Below are 17,927 nucleotides of genomic sequence, written 5' to 3' on the forward strand. Positions count from 1 at the left end.
GGGCCAAGAGACCGGGGGAAGTGACGGGGATGGGGGCCACGTTCACTTGGCGGGCGTCAATGCCCAGTTTGAATGAAGCGCCTCCATGGGGAGCTCGCAAACAAAGGGCAAGGACAACGCTAACAGGCCAGAATGAATGCCTTGGCGGCCCACCAGAAGGAGTGAACTAATATGGCGCTGTCATTTATCCAGGCGAGCGGCCGCGGGTGGTGGGCAGGCCTCTGGTTCCTTCAAAGGCTTATTACGCCTTCAGTCACTGTCCCATTCACGTTGCACAGACGGGGCACAAGAGAATTTGCTAGGAAGGCACAGGGCGTCCATTGTGAAAGAATTGGAACGACCAGTGAAGGCTGACAGGACTGGACAAGGTTCTGCGTCTGGGAAATGGGCAAGGCCTCACCCACCAATCCCCGCGGCGCCAACCCGCAACCCTGGACGCCCTGGGGACATCAAGGCGCCTCATGCTGAAAGAATCCGAAAGTGACCGCGGTGGCTTCAAAGCCAAGCCGACGGTGGCTGAATGCAACCAATGTGTGACTCGCGAGCCTCGGAAACCGCCAGAAGGATTTGTGTCTCACGCCATGGGCCGACTGCCAGCAGCCCAGTTTCACGGCGTCATTTGGATACACGGAGAAAGAGACAAAGCTGGGCTGTTTCATCCGACACCAGCCGTGGCAAAGGTCGACACCAGCAGAGAAAGAGAGAGACAAAGACACAAAGAAGTGATGGAGTCATCGGGCCGCCAAGCCCTAATCCTTGTCGCCAAGATCGGAGTCAGGCAGCCAGCACTCGATGCAACCAGATCAGGCCATTCATTCGTACCATTCAAGGCCTGCTCGGGGCTTTTGGCGAAATCTACGATAGCCCGGGTCGGCTCAGCCGCGGCTGCGACGTTACCAGTGGGCCGGTATGGGAACTGGCCGACCTGAAGCCAGCCCGCGATATCCGGTTTCTTCCGGCGCCAAAGTTACAAGGTGGAATGTCCTCATCATGATGTGGAAGCAGAAGAACAATTGTAGCATTGGGCGCCTGGGGGCCACTATCCGCGCCCATACAGTATACTAACGCTGTAAGGGAGACATCTGGCAGTCTCCAGCAGAAACCCGATGTTGTTCAACCCAGATCCCTGCTGCTGACGACAACCGCAGCACGAAAGACATGGTTGAGTGACGGAAGCTCGGTCCATGCACCATTCCTTAAATAATAACTTTAGTGCTGTGCCGATCAAAGGTTTCTCACTCTTATACTTCCCCTCGGCATGTCCCGACAGATCTGGATGTCACCACTCCATATACGATGAAGTAGATCTGCCTGCCCGGAAACTAGCCTCGAACTGCCGGGAGCGACTGGCCAAGTATACGGCCCTTTAAGCGACTGGCCTATGGCAAGCAATACTAATGGCAAGGCCAGCCCGGTTACTCCTTCCTATCCAGGAATATGAATTTCGAGGGAAAGAGCAACCGGACTCCTTCCCTTTTTGCGCATGATACATTGAATTTTGTTCCCAAAACGGAAGGCACGGTTCATTCATCAATTTGTAGTACGGGAGCAGACTATCTGATATATCACCATTCACAGCATCAAACTTGCCTAAAAGCTCTTCATGGCAGCCAACCGATTCGCCGATGCCCGCTGAACCACACCAGTAGCAAGTCCCCCCGGCTCAAACATATGCGGCACTCCGGGGTAGACATGAAGCTCAACATTAACATTTGCCGCTGCAAGCTTTCCAGCATACGCAATACATTCGTCTCGGAAAATATCCAAACCGCCCACATCAATGTACAACGGTGGTAATCCCTCAAAGCTCGTAGCCCGTGCAGGCGCCGCGTAAGGCGAAACACCCTCCTTCCCGGCCTTATCACCGATATACGCCGTAGCCGCGGTGGTGTTATTATCGTAGGTCCACGTCGCAAAACGCGCAAGCTCCGGGTCCGGAACCGTATTCCGATCATCCAGCATCGGGTATGACAGGATCTGCTTGGCCAGCGGGGGATTAAGGGCACGATCGCGCGCCATTAGGGAAACAGCAGCGGCAAGGTTCCCGCCCGCGCTCTCGCCCTGGACTGCAATGCGCGAACGATCGATGCCGAATTCCTCGGCGTGCTCGTGGACCCACGTCAGCGCGGCATAGACGTCGTCGATCGCGGCGGGGAACTTGCTTTCTGGCGCGAGGCGGTAGTCGACCGTGAAGAAGGGCATCCCTGTCTCGTGGGCTCTGATGGCGCATACCTTGGCCCATTCTTGTCCGTCGCCGTGGATGAAGCCGCCTCCATGGGCGTGTACAATTGCTGGACCTGGAGGGGCTCCATCGACGCGCTCCGGTGCGACTTGGTATAGCGAGAATATGTGGCCGTCGGCTGAGGGGACTTTGTGGATGGTCGTTTTTATTCCGGGGATCTCAGGAATACCGCCTGTGAATGGGTCTAACATAGCTGCGAGGCCTGCTCGGAGGGCGAGTGCATCGTGCACGGGGGTTTTGAATGCAGAGGCAATCGCAGCAAGCGCTGGCTCTGCATCTTTGATATACTCAGTATCATAGCTTAGCGGCATGTTGGTAAAGTACAGGAAGTGTGAAGAGATTCAGAATCAACAACAGCAGATTCTACGGGCAAGGGCTCTTTATATAGCCCGTCTGGTTCGAACAACTCGTTTTCAGGCGCGCTGAGCTGAGGATGCGGGGTCCGCTATTGAGCCGCTTACATGGGGGCCAATTCCCATGAGCAGCTGAGACTCAGTATCCCACTAGTTCTTATTTGTTGGATCCCTCCCTTCCAAGCGCCAGTCTAAGCAATGCCTATTGGCTCTGAGGCTGTTCGCAACAAAAGTACGAGCACAGGTGCTGTTCCTATAGGGCAAAGTTGTTTACTCCTTAGGGCCAAAATAGCCGTTGGACTGGCTTATATGGATTACTGTATTGCAGCCAATAAGTATATCAGTAGCTAGATGGTATCGTCTTTAGGCCAGACTAAATAATACACCAGCTGTAGTCTATATAACGTATAACCGTCCCGTATCACCGCTAGACTTGTTGGTGGCTGTCCGCAATCACCTATATCGCCATCATACCCATTCTACCTCTACCACCAATCTTCTTGGGGCCCTATACTCTGGAAATGCTGACCGGCAGTTTCGTAGGCAGCGCGGTGTATTTCCGTAAATAGCGCTGACTGATTCATTGCTCATTGCCATATTCAAGTTGATCTGGCTACTCGCTTATTGATCTCTAAGTACCGAACATCGGGAGCATACTTTTACAGCGTATATAATGGTTGCGAAATGCTATATGCATTTCAGTTTATTTCTGATTTCTAAGCATTGTTATGTGTAAAGTGGACGACCTGCAATTTGGACTGATACAATATGTTTTCATCTGGACGGTTTCCAGAGAGAGTAGATTTATATAGTTTGAAGCTCCGAATGGCACAACACTAATGCGGCAAGGTGGTCCTGAGTCTTTTTGACTCTGCACAAGATTCTTTAGAAATACGTAAGCCAGCATTTTCTAATCCAGTCGAGCAGCCAGCTTCTCGATGAAAGCAGATTAGAGCATTGTTTAGCCATCACCTGGGCATGCCAGTCACGTGTCAGTCAAACACGTGATTCGGGATGGCTCCGACCAAAGTCCGCAAGATTCCGCGATGCTGGTCACTGTTTCACGACAGCGACCAGTCAGCCAACAAGCCAGACGCGGCTAGTGTGACGACAATGGGCCTCGAGCGACACAAGACGGCCGTCTCGCGGATCGCCTCGGCCATCCGCGGCTTCTACGAGCGCCGCGAACCCTTCCGGATAAACCACGGGTCGACAAACAGCACGCGACCGATCCGCCGCAAGAACCAGGTCGATATCAGCGACCTGCGCAATGTGCTGGGTGTTGATCCGGCGACCCGGACGGCCCTCGTCGAGCCCAATGTCCCCATGGACCGCCTTGTCGAGGCGACGCTGAAGCATGGGCTTGTGCCGCCGGTTGTGATGGAGTTCCCTGGGATAACTGCGGGTGGAGGGTATGCGGGGACGGCGGGGGAGAGCAGTAGTTTCCGGCATGGGTTTTTTGATCGCACGATTAACTACGTCGAGATGGTTATGGCGGATGGGACGGTTATGAAGGTTTCGGAGGCCGAGAATGCGGATTTGTTTCGCGGGGCTGCTGGGGCCGTTGGGACGCTGGGGGTTACGACCTTGATGGAGCTGCAGCTTGTTGAGGCGAAGAAGTTTGTCAAGGCGACGTATCACCCTCAGCGGAGTGTGCGGGACTCGGTGGTGAACGTGCATGCCGAGACCCTGAATGAGAGGAACGACTATGTTGATGGGATTGTGTATGGACCAGAACATGGTGTTGTTGTTGCGGGTGAGATGACGGATGATATGCCAGACACTGCAAAAGTGCAGACGTTCAGTCGGGCCTGGGATCCGTGGTACTATCTCCATGTCAAGGACAAGACGCGGACTGGGAACTCACCGGTGGTCGACTATATCCCGCTGGCCGAGTACCTGTTCCGGTATGACCGCGGTGGGTTCTGGGTTGGGCGGGCTGCGTTTGACTATTTCCATTTCCCGTTCAGCCGGGCAACGCGGTGGTTCCTTGACGATTTCCTGCACACGCGAATGCTGTACAAGGCTCTTCACGCGAGCGGGGAGTCGAGCCGGTTCGTCGTGCAGGATCTCGCCCTGCCGTACTCCAACGCCGAGGCGTTCATCGACCACACTAGCAAGAAACTGGGCATTTGGCCGCTGTGGCTGTGCCCGCTCAAGCAGAGCCCAGCGCCGACATTCCACCCGCACTCGAGTGTGGAAAGCCCCGGCTTCACGGCGGACCAGATGCTGAACATCGGCGTCTGGGGATTCGGACCGAAGGACCCAGAAGAGTTCATCACGGCCAACCGGGAACTCGAGCAAAGGTTACACCAGCTGGGCGGGATGAAGTGGTTCTACGCGCACACGTACTACGGTGAAGACGAGTTCTGGAACATGTACAACAAGGAGTGGTACGAGGGCTTGCGTCAGAAGTACAGCGCGACTACTCTTCCTAGTGTGTACGACAAGGTCAAGATCGACGTCGACGCAGACCGCAAGGAGCGCCAGGAGTCATGGAGCCGCAAGGCACGCGGCATCTGGCCGGTTGGAGGGCTGTGGGGGATTAAGAAGGCCATCGAGAGCAAGGAGTACCATATACATCGCAACTCCACCTGGAAGTGGAAGCAATAATCTGTATATAAAGTATATAAATGTATATTAGCTATATAGAACACGCATACCTGTTGGTTATTTTGAAAGCTGCGCTCTAATCGCATCCTTCACAGCCCCAGCCAGAGTAACTGTATCATCAGCCCCAATATCCTCATTATCGCGACGCTCATACAGCGTGCCACCCTCCGTCCAGATCCTCCTCAGCGTCAGGCCCGTCGCATCCGGCCGTCCCTTCTCCCACGCCTCCTTCTCAAGCTCCCTCAGCCGGTCCAGCGGCGTATACTCAACACTCCACTTCTCCCCGGTCTGTTTCTCAAATTCCGCCAGAATCTCATCCGGCGTCGTCGTGAACGAGTTGAGCTTGAGTGCTCGACCGCGCGCCTTGTCCCAGTGCGTCAGGGTATGCACGACGAATTTCCCAACACTGCATCCATCAGTAACCTGTAAACCACAAAGATAACAGAGAAATAGACATACTCCCCAACCGTAACCAAACTAATCTTCCCCTTCCCATCCCCAAGCAGCACCGCCCTCTTGTTCTTAACATCAAAGCTCCCACCCGGATACGCCGGATCGGCATTCGCACCCAAGAAAAAAGGAACATCGGCATACGGGCCCGTCACCACAAACGCATACTCCAGATCCTTAGTGGCGCGCAGTGCAGCGCGGACCTGCAGTTTCGCCTGGTGCGGTTTCTCAGACGCCGACGCGGGGCCGTACTCGATGTCGGTGCCGTACTCGGAGGGCAGGAAGCGGCGGATTTGCGGTGCTGAATCGGCCCATTCGATCACGTTTATTTGGGCGGTGATGACGCCGCGGCCGAGGGCTGAGATTACGGTGTCGATTCCTGTTCATAATTAATTTGAGTCTTGAGTCTTGGGTATGGATGTAATGGTGATTGGGTGGTAGTACCGTCAAATGCCTTCAAAACGTCATCTTTATTGGTAACATCGCCGACGAGAATTTCAACGCCCTTATCGCGGAGGACATTGATCTCTGTTTCCTTTGCAGAGAGGGTGTTTGGGCTGGTGAAGACGGCGATGCGATTGAAGGAGTCGCGGGCGTTGACGATGGCGGCGATGATGTACGACCCGATGGCGCCAGTGGCTCCGAAGACCAGGAGGTTTGATGTAGACATTTTGCAGTACTTGAATTGAATGAATGGATGCTGGAAGAAGTACAAAAGAGAGGGGGGGGATTTATTTACTTATAAATCAACCCCGCACCGGCTCATTTATGACGTGAATTGCGTGTCGGATGATTCCCGATATCCACAGTAAGTAATATAGTATTTACCAATCTAGGCTGGACAATCAAAAGACAGATCGTTCTATACACAGCTATACACAAAATAAAATAGACAAAGATTAAGAAGAAGCAAACTTCTTCAGGCTCTCCTCACTGCCATTCCAGACCTCAGAGTCACCACCAAACTTGTAAGTGTCGGCATTCTGCCAGAACGAGTGCGTCTCCCATCCCTTAGGAGGGCTACCAGGAGAGTCACTCCAGCGGGCAAGGACAAGAGGGTACTGTCCAAAGTCCCCGTTGTTACCGGTGCACTCGGTCCACCAGCTAGTGGTGGTGTAGATCATGGGGTAGCGACCCGCGGCAGCCTTGTAGGTCTCGCCAAACTCCTGGATCCAGGAGGACATGGCGGACGTGGAGAGGCCGTAGCAGCCGGCCTCGAGATCGAGCATGCCCGGCAGGGTCTGGCCATCGCCAGTCCAGCCGCCACCGTGGGCGACGAAGTACTCGGCCTGGGCCTTGCCGGAGCTGGAGCCGGGCTGGGCGAAGTGGTATCCGCCACGGATGAGCTTGGCATCAGTGGCGCCGGTGTAGTGCTTGCTGAAGGCAGGGTCGGTGTAGGTGGTGCCCTCGGTGGCCTGCTGCTGTCAGTTTGGTCTTGGTTAAATGGGGGTAGGACGTACCTTGATCATGACGAAGCGGGCGCCGGAGGCATAAGCACCAGAGTAGTCGACATCGGGCTGGTAGTGGGAGATGTCGAAACCCTGGACGGCGGCGTAGGCAGCGCCGGGGAGAGCAAGGAGAGAGACGAGCTTCATTGTGGTAGAAGTTGTTGCTGTTGTTTCTGTAGTAATAGAAGTAGTTTGTTGTATTGAGCTGTTGATGAAGGATGTCGGAAATCAGCACCCCTTTATACACGCAGCCCTCGATATCGAGGCTGACCTGACCTGATCAGGTCTCCTGCAAGCGATCAGGTCCGATCCCTCGTAAACTCGGTTCTTCAAACGACGATCTGTGTCGATCTTGATTATATTTGGATCTGCCCCACGGCCGAATCTCCAACAGCCTGTCAGAGCATCGCGTTGCCGAAGTGCCCCTGCTTGGGGTTACAAGCTCAGGCAATCTAAATTATGCAAGGACTGGATGAATTCATGTTTATGCAGCGCACCTGAGCCCCATAATGTCTCTGATTGGGGTTTGCTTGTCTAAATTAAGCACAAGGACCTGTGGGCTCAGGGCTCGTATTCCAGCGACTAGCAGAACACGGACACGAGAATGTGACACTGCGAAAGGCCGGACTGTTGTTTTGATTGCCAATACGAGAATTAGTTCGTTAGTCTGTTCTCTTTGCAGCCTTGTGCCCTGACTGTTCTCGGACAGCTGTGATGGTTGGAGTGGCCAATTACCGTGGATTTAACTCTGATCGACAGGACCATGCAGCAAGTATTTTGGGATACGAAGCTGGGTCCACGTTCTGCAGAATGATACTTGAATGGGCAATCCGACTATACAGAAAGATGGAGTGACTTCATCGGAGGCGAAACCAGCCATAGATCTTGGATGAGATCATATTGATGGAGCTGGAAAGCTTAATATAGAACATGATATCCAGTTTGAGGATATTTGGACAGCTGATACAACAGAGAAGGCCTCGTATTCTAACAGAAAAGAAAAGAGAAAGGAGATCTGCAATAACATCGGATCATGAATGCCTCTGATCGGATCTCCATGAAGGAGTACGAACTGCTAAAAATAACCAGTATTTGGCTCTTGTTTGGACCATCGCACCACAGTCCCATACTCGGGCATTCTCCTGCTATCTCAATGCCAGTCCAAATTCCTCAACCTCCTTGTCACCCATTAACCCCAGCCCCAGCAGCTCATTATCCACATCGTTATACTCACTGCCATACTTCCCACTCAGAAACGCCGCAACGAACAGCGCCGGAACAAGATCCGGGTTAAACCCGTTCTGCAGCTGTCCCAGAAGACTCTGAACGGCAACTTCAGCATCCACCTCCGTCTCCGTCCACGTCTCCCCAGGCGTCCACTTCCTCACAATATCATACACCTTGCGCTGCGAGAGAACCGTATCATGAACCCGAACAAGACGGTTCCTCGTCTCCTCAGCCTTTCCCAATGACGCAACAACCGCCTTGGCCACCGTACTCAACCGACTAACACTAAACCCATGAACACCCCCATCATGCAGCGCAACAGCACGCTTCTCGAAATCAACCACAAGCGGCATAGTGAACAGCATCTCCAAGAACCCACCAACTGCAAAGACCGTATACTCGATCTCACCCGCATCCGCCTTACTGGCTAGATACTCGTGGATCTCCACGGTCGGCGCATGGAAGGGGGGTTTCTTCCCCTCTGGGTCGGACGTCATAGCGCCGAACTCGGCGGGGATGAATCGTTTCACGCCCACCTGGATTGCTGCGTCGATGGCTGGCTTTTGGAGCGGGACTGCGGATGGCGAGACGGTTGAGATGACGATGTCGTGTCCTTGTAGGGCGGTTGTCAGGCTTGAGACGGAGGCGTAGTCGACCTGTCTGGCTGTGGCGCCGGCTGGTAGGTCTCCTAGCGAGATCACCGATCGGGTGAGGACTGTTACGGTATATTGGGCTTTGATAAGTTCAGTAAGGAGGACTGAGCCCAGGGCTCCTTTCTATGGGAAGTCAGTGCTGGGTATGCAGTGGACGGGGCGGGAATGACTTACGCCCAGCAGGGCGACTTTCTGGAATGTGGTCATTTTGATGCCTGGTGTATCGCTGGTACTGTTATGAGTCTTCAAAGTATTGAGAAGTCACGGAGGTATTTATATGCCACAGATCGTGGTGTATATGGTATCTCGTCAGCCACTGGCTGACGCTGAAATCCCTACCCAGATGCGAATGGCTCTGGCTGATATCAGCCACAATATGCATCTGAACCGGACTTAGACGGCTACATCAGTCGCTAATGTCCGGATTAACAGCAATGTAATGAGATGCTAAACTGCTACAACGAAGACCACACCTGGCTAGTCCAATACAATGGCTATGCTGCGCTGCGATTTAAACTGTCTGGTCGGAAAACTGACCGACTCCTCCCAAGCAGCCGATATGAAACTAAATCAAAAGAGGAAATTCACTCGTCATTTAGCGCATTTTCAGCGAAATTGCCGGATAGCCAATCATGCTGTCGGGGGAGGATCGTATTCGGGCCCCTCGCGCTCTGGCCGTCGTCGCCATCGGAGATATAAGCCACGAGCCTCTTGACAAATTGGGATTTGACTCTTCCACCTTGACTACAATATAGCTGAAAATGACATCCCGGAGTAGAGGAAGTCTTGCGTGTGAAAACTGTCGCCGAAGACGGATTAAAGTTCGTCATAACCACTGCCACTGCCACTGCGCTATACTGATATTGAAAGTGTAACCAACTACGCCCACGATGCTCCCAATGCGGGCGAGCCGGTCTTCAGTGCTCAGGATACAGAGACATACTCGATTTGCACTTCAAAGACCAAACTGCTACTATTACGGGCAAATTCCTGCCAGCCAAGAAGCCACCAACACCTACTGAAAACCCCCCAAGCTCAACAGGAGAAACTAATATCTCATACTCCTTGACGGTAATAACACCAGCCATGGACATCGAAGAAATGGCCTGGAGGTACTACTTCACCAACTTCAACATCACACGCCCCAACGCCAGCACCCCCGGTAAGCCCGAGCCGTACATCGCGACCTCCTCGTCCGGGACATGTAGCGTCACCTCAGTCGGCCTCGCTGCTCTCGCAACTGTCAGAAAAGATCCGCATATGATGCATCTCGCGCGACGGAAATACTCAGCCGCGTTACGCTATCTTGCCCGTGCAGTTACAGACCCCGTCGAGCTGGCAAAGGGGTCGACGACGAGTGCGAGCTTTAATTTGTCTATGTTTGAGGTACCAATATACTTTGTGACAGCGCCATTAGCCTGTTTATACTAATGAGATAGATGATAATATCCGATACCCCCTCCGCCGCATACTCCTGGCTGAAGCACATCCGGGGCACGGCGGCCCTACTGCGCGTCGTGCAACTGCCCAGCCCAAATATGCTTTTTGCGATGGTCGGCTGTTTGCAGGTTTCTTTTACTGTTGTACGTCACTGAAACCTTATCAATTGTTTACTTGTCTTTGACGGTATGGCTAATATCACAGGCCGTCGGATGTCTCATCGCCAACCAACCAGTCTCGCGATATGTAACGAGGCTGGTAAAATCTTTCCGAAAGGAGGAATGTGAAGAAATCGCGCCGATAATTGAGCTATTCATCATCCTCAGTTCGCTTGTCAATCTCTACATCGAGGCAGAGCGGGTCGATATCAGTGATGATGACGGCAACCATCTCAGCTCCGCTCTATCAGACATCGACGCAGACCTGATATCCTGGAAGAAACGCCTCCCACCGATATGGACAGGCGATCCAAACACCGGGAGCGCCATCCACAGCGGAAACCCACTCTGGATACCCAAGTTATGGGGATACTACCAGCTCTGCCGGATTCTGACGCAGCGGGTTATACTGGACCATACGGTTCAATCTACACAGAGACGGGAGGAATCGCTGGCTACGCTATCGGAGATGTCAGGCCATATATACGAGCTTGTCCCGATGATGCTGAGGAGGTCGTTCTGTCCTAACTCCGCCTATCCCGAGCAGTGCCTAGGATTAACCTCCGATGTGTTCTTCCTTGTTACCATTCTACAAGCCCTGATTAAACTGACGGACCGCCGTACCGTCGTCGACGAGTGGGCTGGCCCAGCACAGAAACAGCTCGGAGAGCGATTCAATCTGCTGAGAGCCTTTGTCGCGAGATTCCTACATTAAATATAAAAGGAAGAGGGGTACAGACATCTACTCTCATTATCGTCACGACATCAACTAATCACTAGGCGGGCTAGCTACCCAACATGCTCATACCGATTCGCCGGCGCCTCCTGGATATGAAACTCCGTCGTGCGCAAGATCCCCCTAGGCACCTGCGGCTGCGTCGACCCTGTAATCGGCGTCTCGCTGTCACTCCCACTGCTGATGTTTGTTGCGTTCTCGCGGTCCCTCCGCGACGACACCGTCCACGTCAGTGGATACTCGACGTAGTCCCGCCCCACGCTCGCGAAGGGGACGTATTGCTGGTGGTCGCTGTTGCCGGTCTGGGTCTTGATTGGCCTTGACTTTGATTTGGATTTGGAGTGTGCGGCGCGCATGGTGCCGTTTAGTTCGTGGGTTGTGGACTTGCTGCGCTTGCTGGAGCGGTGGCGGACGATGATGTTGAAGAGCGGTGTTAGGGCGGGGATGCAGGCGGCTAGGATGATGAGATATTGTTCGAGGGAGACCCAGATGGTCAGGTTGACGGTTTCCCAGCTGTAGTCTTTGTAGGAGGTAAGGCCGGGGAGGTGGGTTGTTTTGATGATTGCGGCGATCATGGCGCTGGCTTGGTTAGGATGAATGTAGCTATAGGGGATGGGGAGGCAAACATGATTCCGAGTGAGAGGACAACGGCCAGTCCGAGCTTGACCTTAATTGCCATCTGCAGTCTCCGGATTGTGAAGAGGGGGTATATCGCGAGGATGAGATCTGTGAATGCCGATACAGCTGATAGGCGTTAGCAAAGCCCAATTTACAACAGATTATAAACATACAACTCTGGAAAAAGGCATATTTCTCCTGCGACCCCTCAGGCCAGCAGTGCCCTTCCACCAAATCAAAGTTCCATAACTTCCTCGTCGGGGTGCACTGCGCATAGATCGAAATGATACCACCCAAGTTAATCAAACTCATGACCCCAATCAGCGTATACAGCAGTGCCTTATGGTTATTCACGCCCCCGATAATACGGATCAGAAACAGCGCAACGGACACCTTCCCAAAGTTCGTCGACGCAACGTGAAACCCCTGCGACAGAACCTGGTACTTCACTGCCGCTTCCTTCTGGTGCTGCGTGAGATGCACCATGTGGCGGCCGGCACCGAACGCGACGCTGATGACGACCAGGATCGTGTTGATGGTGGCCATGAGCAGGGCGAGGAGGATGAAGACATCGTCCCAGCCCCAGGAGCGGAGGATGCGCAGGCGCACCCACAGGCGCAGGGCCATGGCGATGATGCATACGCCTAGCAAGGGCCAGACGACGGCATGCAGGATCCAGCCGCGGCTGGCGTCTGCATCGGGGTCGGACATGGCTGGGGGGACGCCGACATCGAGACGGACTGGGCGTTGAAGAAAGCGCAACTCGCTGTGCGGGGATGCAGGACGATATAGCCAGCATGGAGGGCAGACGAAGATCAGTGGAAATTAACCGACCTGGAGTGGTGATGGCGACGGAGTTGATGGAGTTGATGGGGATTAGGCTGCATTCGGCGTTTCAGGGGGCGATAGTGGTCGTCGACTGATGAACCTAATCAAATCCCAGCTCGAAAAGGGCCTGATAAGCCCGATTGTTTCCTGTTCAGGCAGCTCATCAGGACGAGCTGAACCTGTTTTGACGTGCAGGCCCACATCGCAAACCCAGTTGTGTGGAAGGTTGGCCCAAGTGGAGGCCGGCAGATGGCTTACTTCTACAGGGCACTAATTGGATGCACTCTTCAGATCGGCGTGCCTAAAGCATTGGCCAAACTATCGCAAACTGTCTGGGCTCGCAAGAGGCTGCTTGACCTGCAGGTGCTTCACGACGAGCCCGCAATTCATCGCAGCTGGCGAAGATCACCGCGTCCAGGCCGTTAGAACCTCGGCCTCGTCTCCACACAGTCCCTGGTTCAAAGTCACAGGCTTACCGGCTGTTAATCTCCTCGATGCGACCTGAGTTCCGACGGACTGACGCTATTTAGTCTAGCCAGGCCTCCCATCTTCTCATGACTCGAATATCCCCGCGCGTGAACCCCGTTCAGGGTCTGCAGTGGACCATATTGAAACATTTGGGATATCTCATTTGCGATCCCCTAACGGCCCACAGGGGAAATTGAAGAGCCCACAGCAGAATAATGATCAGACCAGTTCATGTGGCGAGCCTAGGTGGAGATTGTAGATTAGGTCCCTCAGCCTCGGAGCCGCACGTGTATTCTTTCATCAGATGGAGTTGCACCAGTGGTTGAGTACAAGTCTCAATATTGCCAGTTGTCGCAACTGTATTTTCGACACTGTCGCCTGAATTTCCTTTTATGGTTTCCATTTCTGCCTCCCAACGTGATCCAAACCAGCTGACCCTCATGCTCTGGTCCCTTCAACTTGTGGGTCGAATCTTATGCCTCTCTCTTTCGAGTCTGGTCTTCTGTGCCACCTAGAGTAGTATTATCGGTGCTTCATAGTGGTAGCTGGCTGTGCATGTAGACTATGGGCTAAGAGATTATACGTCGTCTACAGTAGGACATGAATATTTTCAAACCAGTAATATCAATATACTCTTGTGCTTCACTATCAAAACTCCCAAAGCAGCTTACTCTCAAGACCGACATGTCGATTATTCGTTCAGTAATCGCCTAATAATAGAACATACGTCATCCAACTCAACTATAGTAAGGGATCTGCTCACTGGGGATCCGACTAGGACGACGACTCCCACTCCCATAACCCACCCCAGAGCTTCTCCGCCGCTCATCATGTCGTTGTCGATCCGCCTCCAGAGTCTGGGCGAATTTACTGCGCTTGCGAATCGCCGGACCCTTCCAGTAGAAGATATAAACCGGAATCATCACGAGCACCGCTATGCATCCTAGTAACGTGCTCGCCCACTGCAGGTGCAGTCTCCCGCCGATATTCTGGTACATCGGGGTGGAGTACATGGTGGCGATACCGGCCAGAAAGTCTCGCGCGAACCCGTTGCCGCCTGTGGCGGATGCAGAGTATGGCCCGTATGCGGCGACCATGTAGTCGATTGTTGCCATGTAGATGCCGTAGTTTGCCATGGCTATGAGGCAGGCGAAAATGCATGGTGCGATCCAGGGTGTATAGGCCGGGCCCATGGTTGTCCAGGCGAAGCCCAGCAAGCCAATTGGCTCGAGGGGGCAGATGAAGAGTAGCAACAGGAGACGGCGTTCAGGGAGACGGACTGCGTTGCCGTGCTTGTGTCGAAGGCTCATTTGGCGCCAGATATCAGGCAGGAATATGGCGTATGCGATTAAGTAGCCGATCAGGATAGAGCCGAATGTCATGCCAATGGCCAGGACAGTAAAGTTCCATTGCTCGAAGACAAGGGTGAATGAATTGGTGAAGACGAAGATCAGGGCATCAGAAAACCCAGAGAGAAGAGAAAGAAATAAAACAATGGGCTCGCGAATAAACATCTCGAAGGGTCGTCGCCACACGCGCAAGACCTCCTTTGCATCCATCCGAACGTCCTGCAGTTCATTCGGCCCCCAGACATCGTCGCCATTCTTCCTCCGACATTTGGCCTCGCGGTCTATCAATATTGTGGCCCTGGTCTCGGGCACCATGAAGAAATGCAGGGCCTGAGTGACACCACCCACAATCAACTGGATCCAAAACACCCAGGGCCAGGACAGATATTGACCGATAATGCCGCCAAAAAAGGGCCCAACCGTGGAGCCTCCCACGGAGGATAGAACAACAAATGCAACAGCAAACCCCTGGTCTTCTGCTTCCCACAGATCGGCAGTCATTCCAAGTGTCACTGAACCTCCAGCTGAACTGACACCCCCGAGGACTCGGCACACTACGATAGTGCCATAATTAGGAGCCACGGCGCACGGAATCTGCCAGATATTGACCAGGAACAGAGAAAGCTGCATGATAGGCCATCGACCGAATTCCTCACTCCAGGGAGCCCAGAGCTCACAGCCAAAGGCGTACGCAACAAGGAAGACGGCCTGGCCAACACGAGCAGCCTGTTCGCTGATGCCAAACTCTTCGACAAGGCCTGGAACGGCATTGGCATATACACCGGTGTTGAAGTTCATCGACATCTGCACAAGGAAGATAACAGACAAGATCATCCATTTCTTCCACCAGGGGAAGCAGAAGCCTAGCTTGTCATAACAGTCATCTTCAAGCAACTCCCGCTTGCCACCGCGGTGGAGGTCCTTTTTTTCTTCCTCCTTGGTGAGCTCAGTGGATATATCTTCCGCCTGGGCCTGAGTTGGATGGTCAGAGGAGGCCGCCTGGGTGGCCTGGGGACCAGCCCTGTCGTGTTTGTCTTTTTCAGCATTACTGGACCCCATCGTTCTAAGTGATACAAGTGATCGCAGGTATTGATAGAAACACTACTGTCCTAACAAAGAGAATAAATGACTCGCGGTTACATGATGTCAATATCAACTGTGGCAACTGCGTCATCGTCCCCGACTTGGACCTTACCCAGCTGCCCGGAATTGTCTAATGCGGAGTTCATAATTTTGTGATTGCGTTTGAGGGTATATTTATAGTGCATTTGTATATTCAACCAGGTATAACGTGTATCTTCGCTACGTTTTTGCACCCGTCTTAACGCCAGCAGTAGAGAAAGAAACCTCTACAAAGTCTTGCATCGACCGAGACCCGGAGTACATCGCAAAGATTGAGTACAATCTGTTATGTGATTTCCCTTCTCACGTAATTCATTAGATATCCAGGAATAGTGAAGCTGGTAGACCGGCCTATACAACGGCTGCCCTCAGTCTTTTCTGCGGCGCTTTTTGTCTGGTTGTTCGCCCTCTGGAGTGTCAACTGAGTCTCCTAATTCCTGATCTTCATCCCCTTCATCCTCTTCAATCTCTTCGTCTTCTTGACGGTCTTCCTCTTCTCTCTCATCCTCCTCCTCCTCTTCTTCCTCTTCTTCTTCTTCCTCCTCTTCTTCCTCCTCCTGATCAAGTATAGCGTCATCTACTGCCTCTTCATCACTCTCATCCTCTGCATCATCCTCTGCCTCTTGATCATCTTCCTTATCCTTGCTAACGTCCTTCCTCTTCCTCTTTGCCGCCGCTGTATTGCCCACAAACTGCTTCCCCTTCTTCGAACCCTCCACTTTCTTCTCCTCCGTTTCTTCCTTCTCGCCCTCGTCTAACTCCTCCCACGCCTTCTTAGGCAAATACCGCTTGCGAGTTCCATCGTCCTGTCTTGCCGTTCCAGAGCCTTCTTTGGTTTGCCACTCCTCACCAGTCCACTTATCAAGATTCTGCTGCTCCGGCCTCTTCTCCTCTTTTGATGTAGTATAGTCACCCCCGCGGGCCTTGTACTCCGAGGCCGTAAGTTGCGCCTATAGTTTTAGTTTACTGGTTCTGATATGGATTATCGACTGAATACCTTTCGTGCAGACCACTGACCCGGCTTTCCACCTTTGTCGCCCTGTTGGACTTCGTTCTTGACCTCTTCACGTAGCTCGGGATCTGTATAATTCTTTGGGTTTGAAGGCATTTTGGAGATGCAAAACAATCAGCCTAATGGGGGATAACACTGGTTATAAGTCTTGGTTGTTGAATTGATATCTATCATCATGACGGCTAGGGCAATGACATCACGATCCATAACCACTCTACCACGACATTCTACACTTGAACAGCTTATACCCTTTCGATAACCCCCTTAACTAACTCCGCAATCCTCTCCGAAACCCCCGACAACCGTGGAATATCATGTCCACCCCCATGGTCAAACTCCACCCGATCGGGGCAAAACTCCGCCAACTGAATCCCGGCAGGCCATCTCGGATCCTTACACCCATAAACATGCACAGTAGGTATCCCAATCCTCGCCCAGTCAGGAAACCCCGTAAAATCAAGCCCAAAGACATCCTCCCTCCCCGGCCGATTCCCGGGGTCCGGGTCATGGATAAGAGCATCCCCATTCCCATCCCATAGTCCAACCCCGCGCTTTACCAGCGTCGTGTCCGCGGCAAATGTACTCAGCTTCCCCGCTGTACCGTTTAGCAATACCCCCGTTTCTTTATTGATTTCCTCCGCGCGGTCGGATATATCCAGGCCCATATCCCTGAGTGCATAGAGCGGCACCCCGCCACATATAAACACCGCTGCACGGAAGGGGAATCCCTCCCCATCCTGGTCGTCATGGCCATCAAAAGCGTAATAAAGCGCCATCGTCGCAACAAGCGAACAGCCCTGCGAGAACCCCATAACTGCATCATACGGTCCATTCCTCTTCACGTATTCTCGGACCCAGTTATGTGCCTCTCGCAGCCCGGCGGGCGTGGGCTCGCGGTACCATGTGTATGTTGGGGAATCGCTGTAGATGGCTTTTATGCCCGGGGCCGGGGCGCTGGGGTGCGGGGCGGAGACGAAGTCGAAGGTGTAGGAAGGGGGGAGTTTGGAGCGGAATGCTGCTGTTGGGAGTTGGTTAGATTGAGATGTGCTGGGGGGATGGTGTGATGGAGGGTACCGGTTTGGGATTTGAAGATTGAGCCGCTGGTGCCGTGCCCGTGGAGGCAGAGGATTTTGGGCATTGTCTCGTCCTCTCTAGCTTTTGGGAGGAAATCTGGCTTGGCTGATTCTGGTGCGAGGGGCCGGTTATGTTA

At 53.2% G+C, this 17,927-nt stretch overlaps 10 protein-coding genes across 10 annotated transcripts; 3 read left to right on the forward strand and 7 right to left on the reverse strand.

Annotated features, from left to right (window-relative positions):
• Positions 1–257: 257 nt before the first annotated feature.
• On the forward strand, positions 258–1,089 carry ASPVEDRAFT_393022 (uncharacterized protein). Its single transcript, XM_040811895.1, has one exon. It carries the CDS (start codon positions 521–523, stop codon positions 992–994), a length of 474 nt encoding a protein of 157 aa, XP_040674043.1. The 5' UTR covers positions 258–520; the 3' UTR covers positions 995–1,089.
• Positions 1,090–1,488: 399 nt separating this feature from the next.
• Positions 1,489–2,678, reverse strand: ASPVEDRAFT_47449 (alpha/beta hydrolase). The gene has a single exon (XM_040813784.1). The coding sequence runs from the start codon at positions 2,551–2,553 to the stop codon at positions 1,591–1,593; it is 963 nt and encodes a 320-aa protein (XP_040674044.1). The 5' UTR covers positions 2,554–2,678; the 3' UTR covers positions 1,489–1,590.
• Positions 2,679–3,708: 1,030 nt separating this feature from the next.
• Positions 3,709–5,208, forward strand: ASPVEDRAFT_203712 (FAD-binding oxidoreductase; the record flags this gene model as incomplete). Its single annotated transcript, XM_040809410.1, has 1 exon — positions 3,709–5,208. The coding sequence occupies one exon, from the start codon at positions 3,709–3,711 to the stop codon at positions 5,206–5,208; it is 1,500 nt and encodes a 499-aa protein (XP_040674045.1).
• Positions 4,915–6,353, reverse strand: ASPVEDRAFT_47451 (uncharacterized protein). The gene is made up of 3 exons (XM_040813785.1): positions 6,103–6,353; positions 5,668–6,037; positions 4,915–5,614 (listed from the first exon to the last, which is right to left on the reverse strand). Exons 1-3 carry the CDS (start codon positions 6,326–6,328, stop codon positions 5,266–5,268), a joined length of 945 nt encoding a protein of 314 aa, XP_040674046.1. The 5' UTR covers positions 6,329–6,353; the 3' UTR covers positions 4,915–5,265.
• A 204-nt stretch (positions 6,354–6,557) lies between these two features.
• On the reverse strand, positions 6,558–7,253 carry ASPVEDRAFT_89510 (lysozyme; the record flags this gene model as incomplete). The annotated part of the gene is made up of 2 exons (XM_040818637.1): positions 6,558–7,073; positions 7,119–7,253. 2 exons carry the CDS (start codon positions 7,251–7,253, stop codon positions 6,558–6,560), a joined length of 651 nt encoding a protein of 216 aa, XP_040674047.1.
• An 811-nt stretch (positions 7,254–8,064) lies between these two features.
• On the reverse strand, positions 8,065–9,475 carry ASPVEDRAFT_179540 (uncharacterized protein). Its single transcript, XM_040808838.1, has 2 exons — positions 9,161–9,475; positions 8,065–9,109 (listed from the first exon to the last, which is right to left on the reverse strand). The coding sequence occupies exons 1-2, from the start codon at positions 9,191–9,193 to the stop codon at positions 8,252–8,254; spliced, it is 891 nt and encodes a 296-aa protein (XP_040674048.1). The 5' UTR covers positions 9,194–9,475; the 3' UTR covers positions 8,065–8,251.
• A 597-nt stretch (positions 9,476–10,072) lies between these two features.
• ASPVEDRAFT_89512 (uncharacterized protein) lies at positions 10,073–11,299 on the forward strand (the record flags this gene model as incomplete). Its single annotated transcript, XM_040818638.1, has 3 exons — positions 10,073–10,372; positions 10,426–10,569; positions 10,631–11,299. 3 exons carry the CDS (start codon positions 10,073–10,075, stop codon positions 11,297–11,299), a joined length of 1,113 nt encoding a protein of 370 aa, XP_040674049.1.
• A 27-nt stretch (positions 11,300–11,326) lies between these two features.
• Positions 11,327–12,649, reverse strand: ASPVEDRAFT_155969 (uncharacterized protein; the record flags this gene model as incomplete). The annotated part of the gene is made up of 3 exons (XM_040808496.1): positions 11,327–11,899; positions 11,947–12,064; positions 12,112–12,649. 3 exons carry the CDS (start codon positions 12,647–12,649, stop codon positions 11,374–11,376), a joined length of 1,182 nt encoding a protein of 393 aa, XP_040674050.1. The 3' UTR covers positions 11,327–11,373.
• A 1,322-nt stretch (positions 12,650–13,971) lies between these two features.
• On the reverse strand, positions 13,972–15,642 carry ASPVEDRAFT_89514 (uncharacterized protein; the record flags this gene model as incomplete). The annotated part of the gene is made up of 1 exon (XM_040818639.1): positions 13,972–15,642. One exon carries the CDS (start codon positions 15,640–15,642, stop codon positions 13,972–13,974), a length of 1,671 nt encoding a protein of 556 aa, XP_040674051.1.
• A 431-nt stretch (positions 15,643–16,073) lies between these two features.
• ASPVEDRAFT_143556 (uncharacterized protein) lies at positions 16,074–17,865 on the reverse strand (the record flags this gene model as incomplete). Its single annotated transcript, XM_040807923.1, has 3 exons — positions 16,074–16,655; positions 16,703–16,795; positions 16,987–17,865. Coding segments are annotated over 3 exons (1,554 nt in total), but the record flags the coding sequence as incomplete, so codon positions are not given.
• Positions 17,866–17,927: the final 62 nt, after the last annotated feature.

This window comes from Aspergillus versicolor (assembly GCF_001890125.1).
Source record: "Aspergillus versicolor CBS 583.65 unplaced genomic scaffold ASPVEscaffold_15, whole genome shotgun sequence".
In the NCBI taxonomy this organism is placed as follows: domain Eukaryota; kingdom Fungi; phylum Ascomycota; class Eurotiomycetes; order Eurotiales; family Aspergillaceae; genus Aspergillus; species Aspergillus versicolor.

What these genes read in the sequence shown, in the direction of transcription:
- ASPVEDRAFT_393022 (XM_040811895.1), top strand. Translation starts at nt 521, where the DNA reads ATGCAACCAATGTGTGACTCGCGAGCCTCGGAAACCGCCAGAAGGATT.
- ASPVEDRAFT_47449 (XM_040813784.1), bottom strand. Translation starts at nt 2,553, where the DNA reads ATGCCGCTAAGCTATGATACTGAGTATATCAAAGATGCAGAGCCAGCG.
- ASPVEDRAFT_47451 (XM_040813785.1), bottom strand. Translation starts at nt 6,328, where the DNA reads ATGTCTACATCAAACCTCCTGGTCTTCGGAGCCACTGGCGCCATCGGG. An exon ending in CGTTTTGAAGGCATTTGACG is followed by an intron (nt 6,038 to 6,102) that starts GTACTACCACCC and finishes AATTATGAACAG; the next exon opens with GAATCGACACCGTAATCTCA. An exon ending in AGTTTGGTTACGGTTGGGGA is followed by an intron (nt 5,615 to 5,667) that starts GTATGTCTATTT and finishes TGATGGATGCAG; the next exon opens with TGTTGGGAAATTCGTCGTGC.
- ASPVEDRAFT_179540 (XM_040808838.1), bottom strand. Translation starts at nt 9,193, where the DNA reads ATGACCACATTCCAGAAAGTCGCCCTGCTGGGC. An exon ending in AGAAAGTCGCCCTGCTGGGC is followed by an intron (nt 9,110 to 9,160) that starts GTAAGTCATTCC and finishes GACTTCCCATAG; the next exon opens with AAAGGAGCCCTGGGCTCAGT.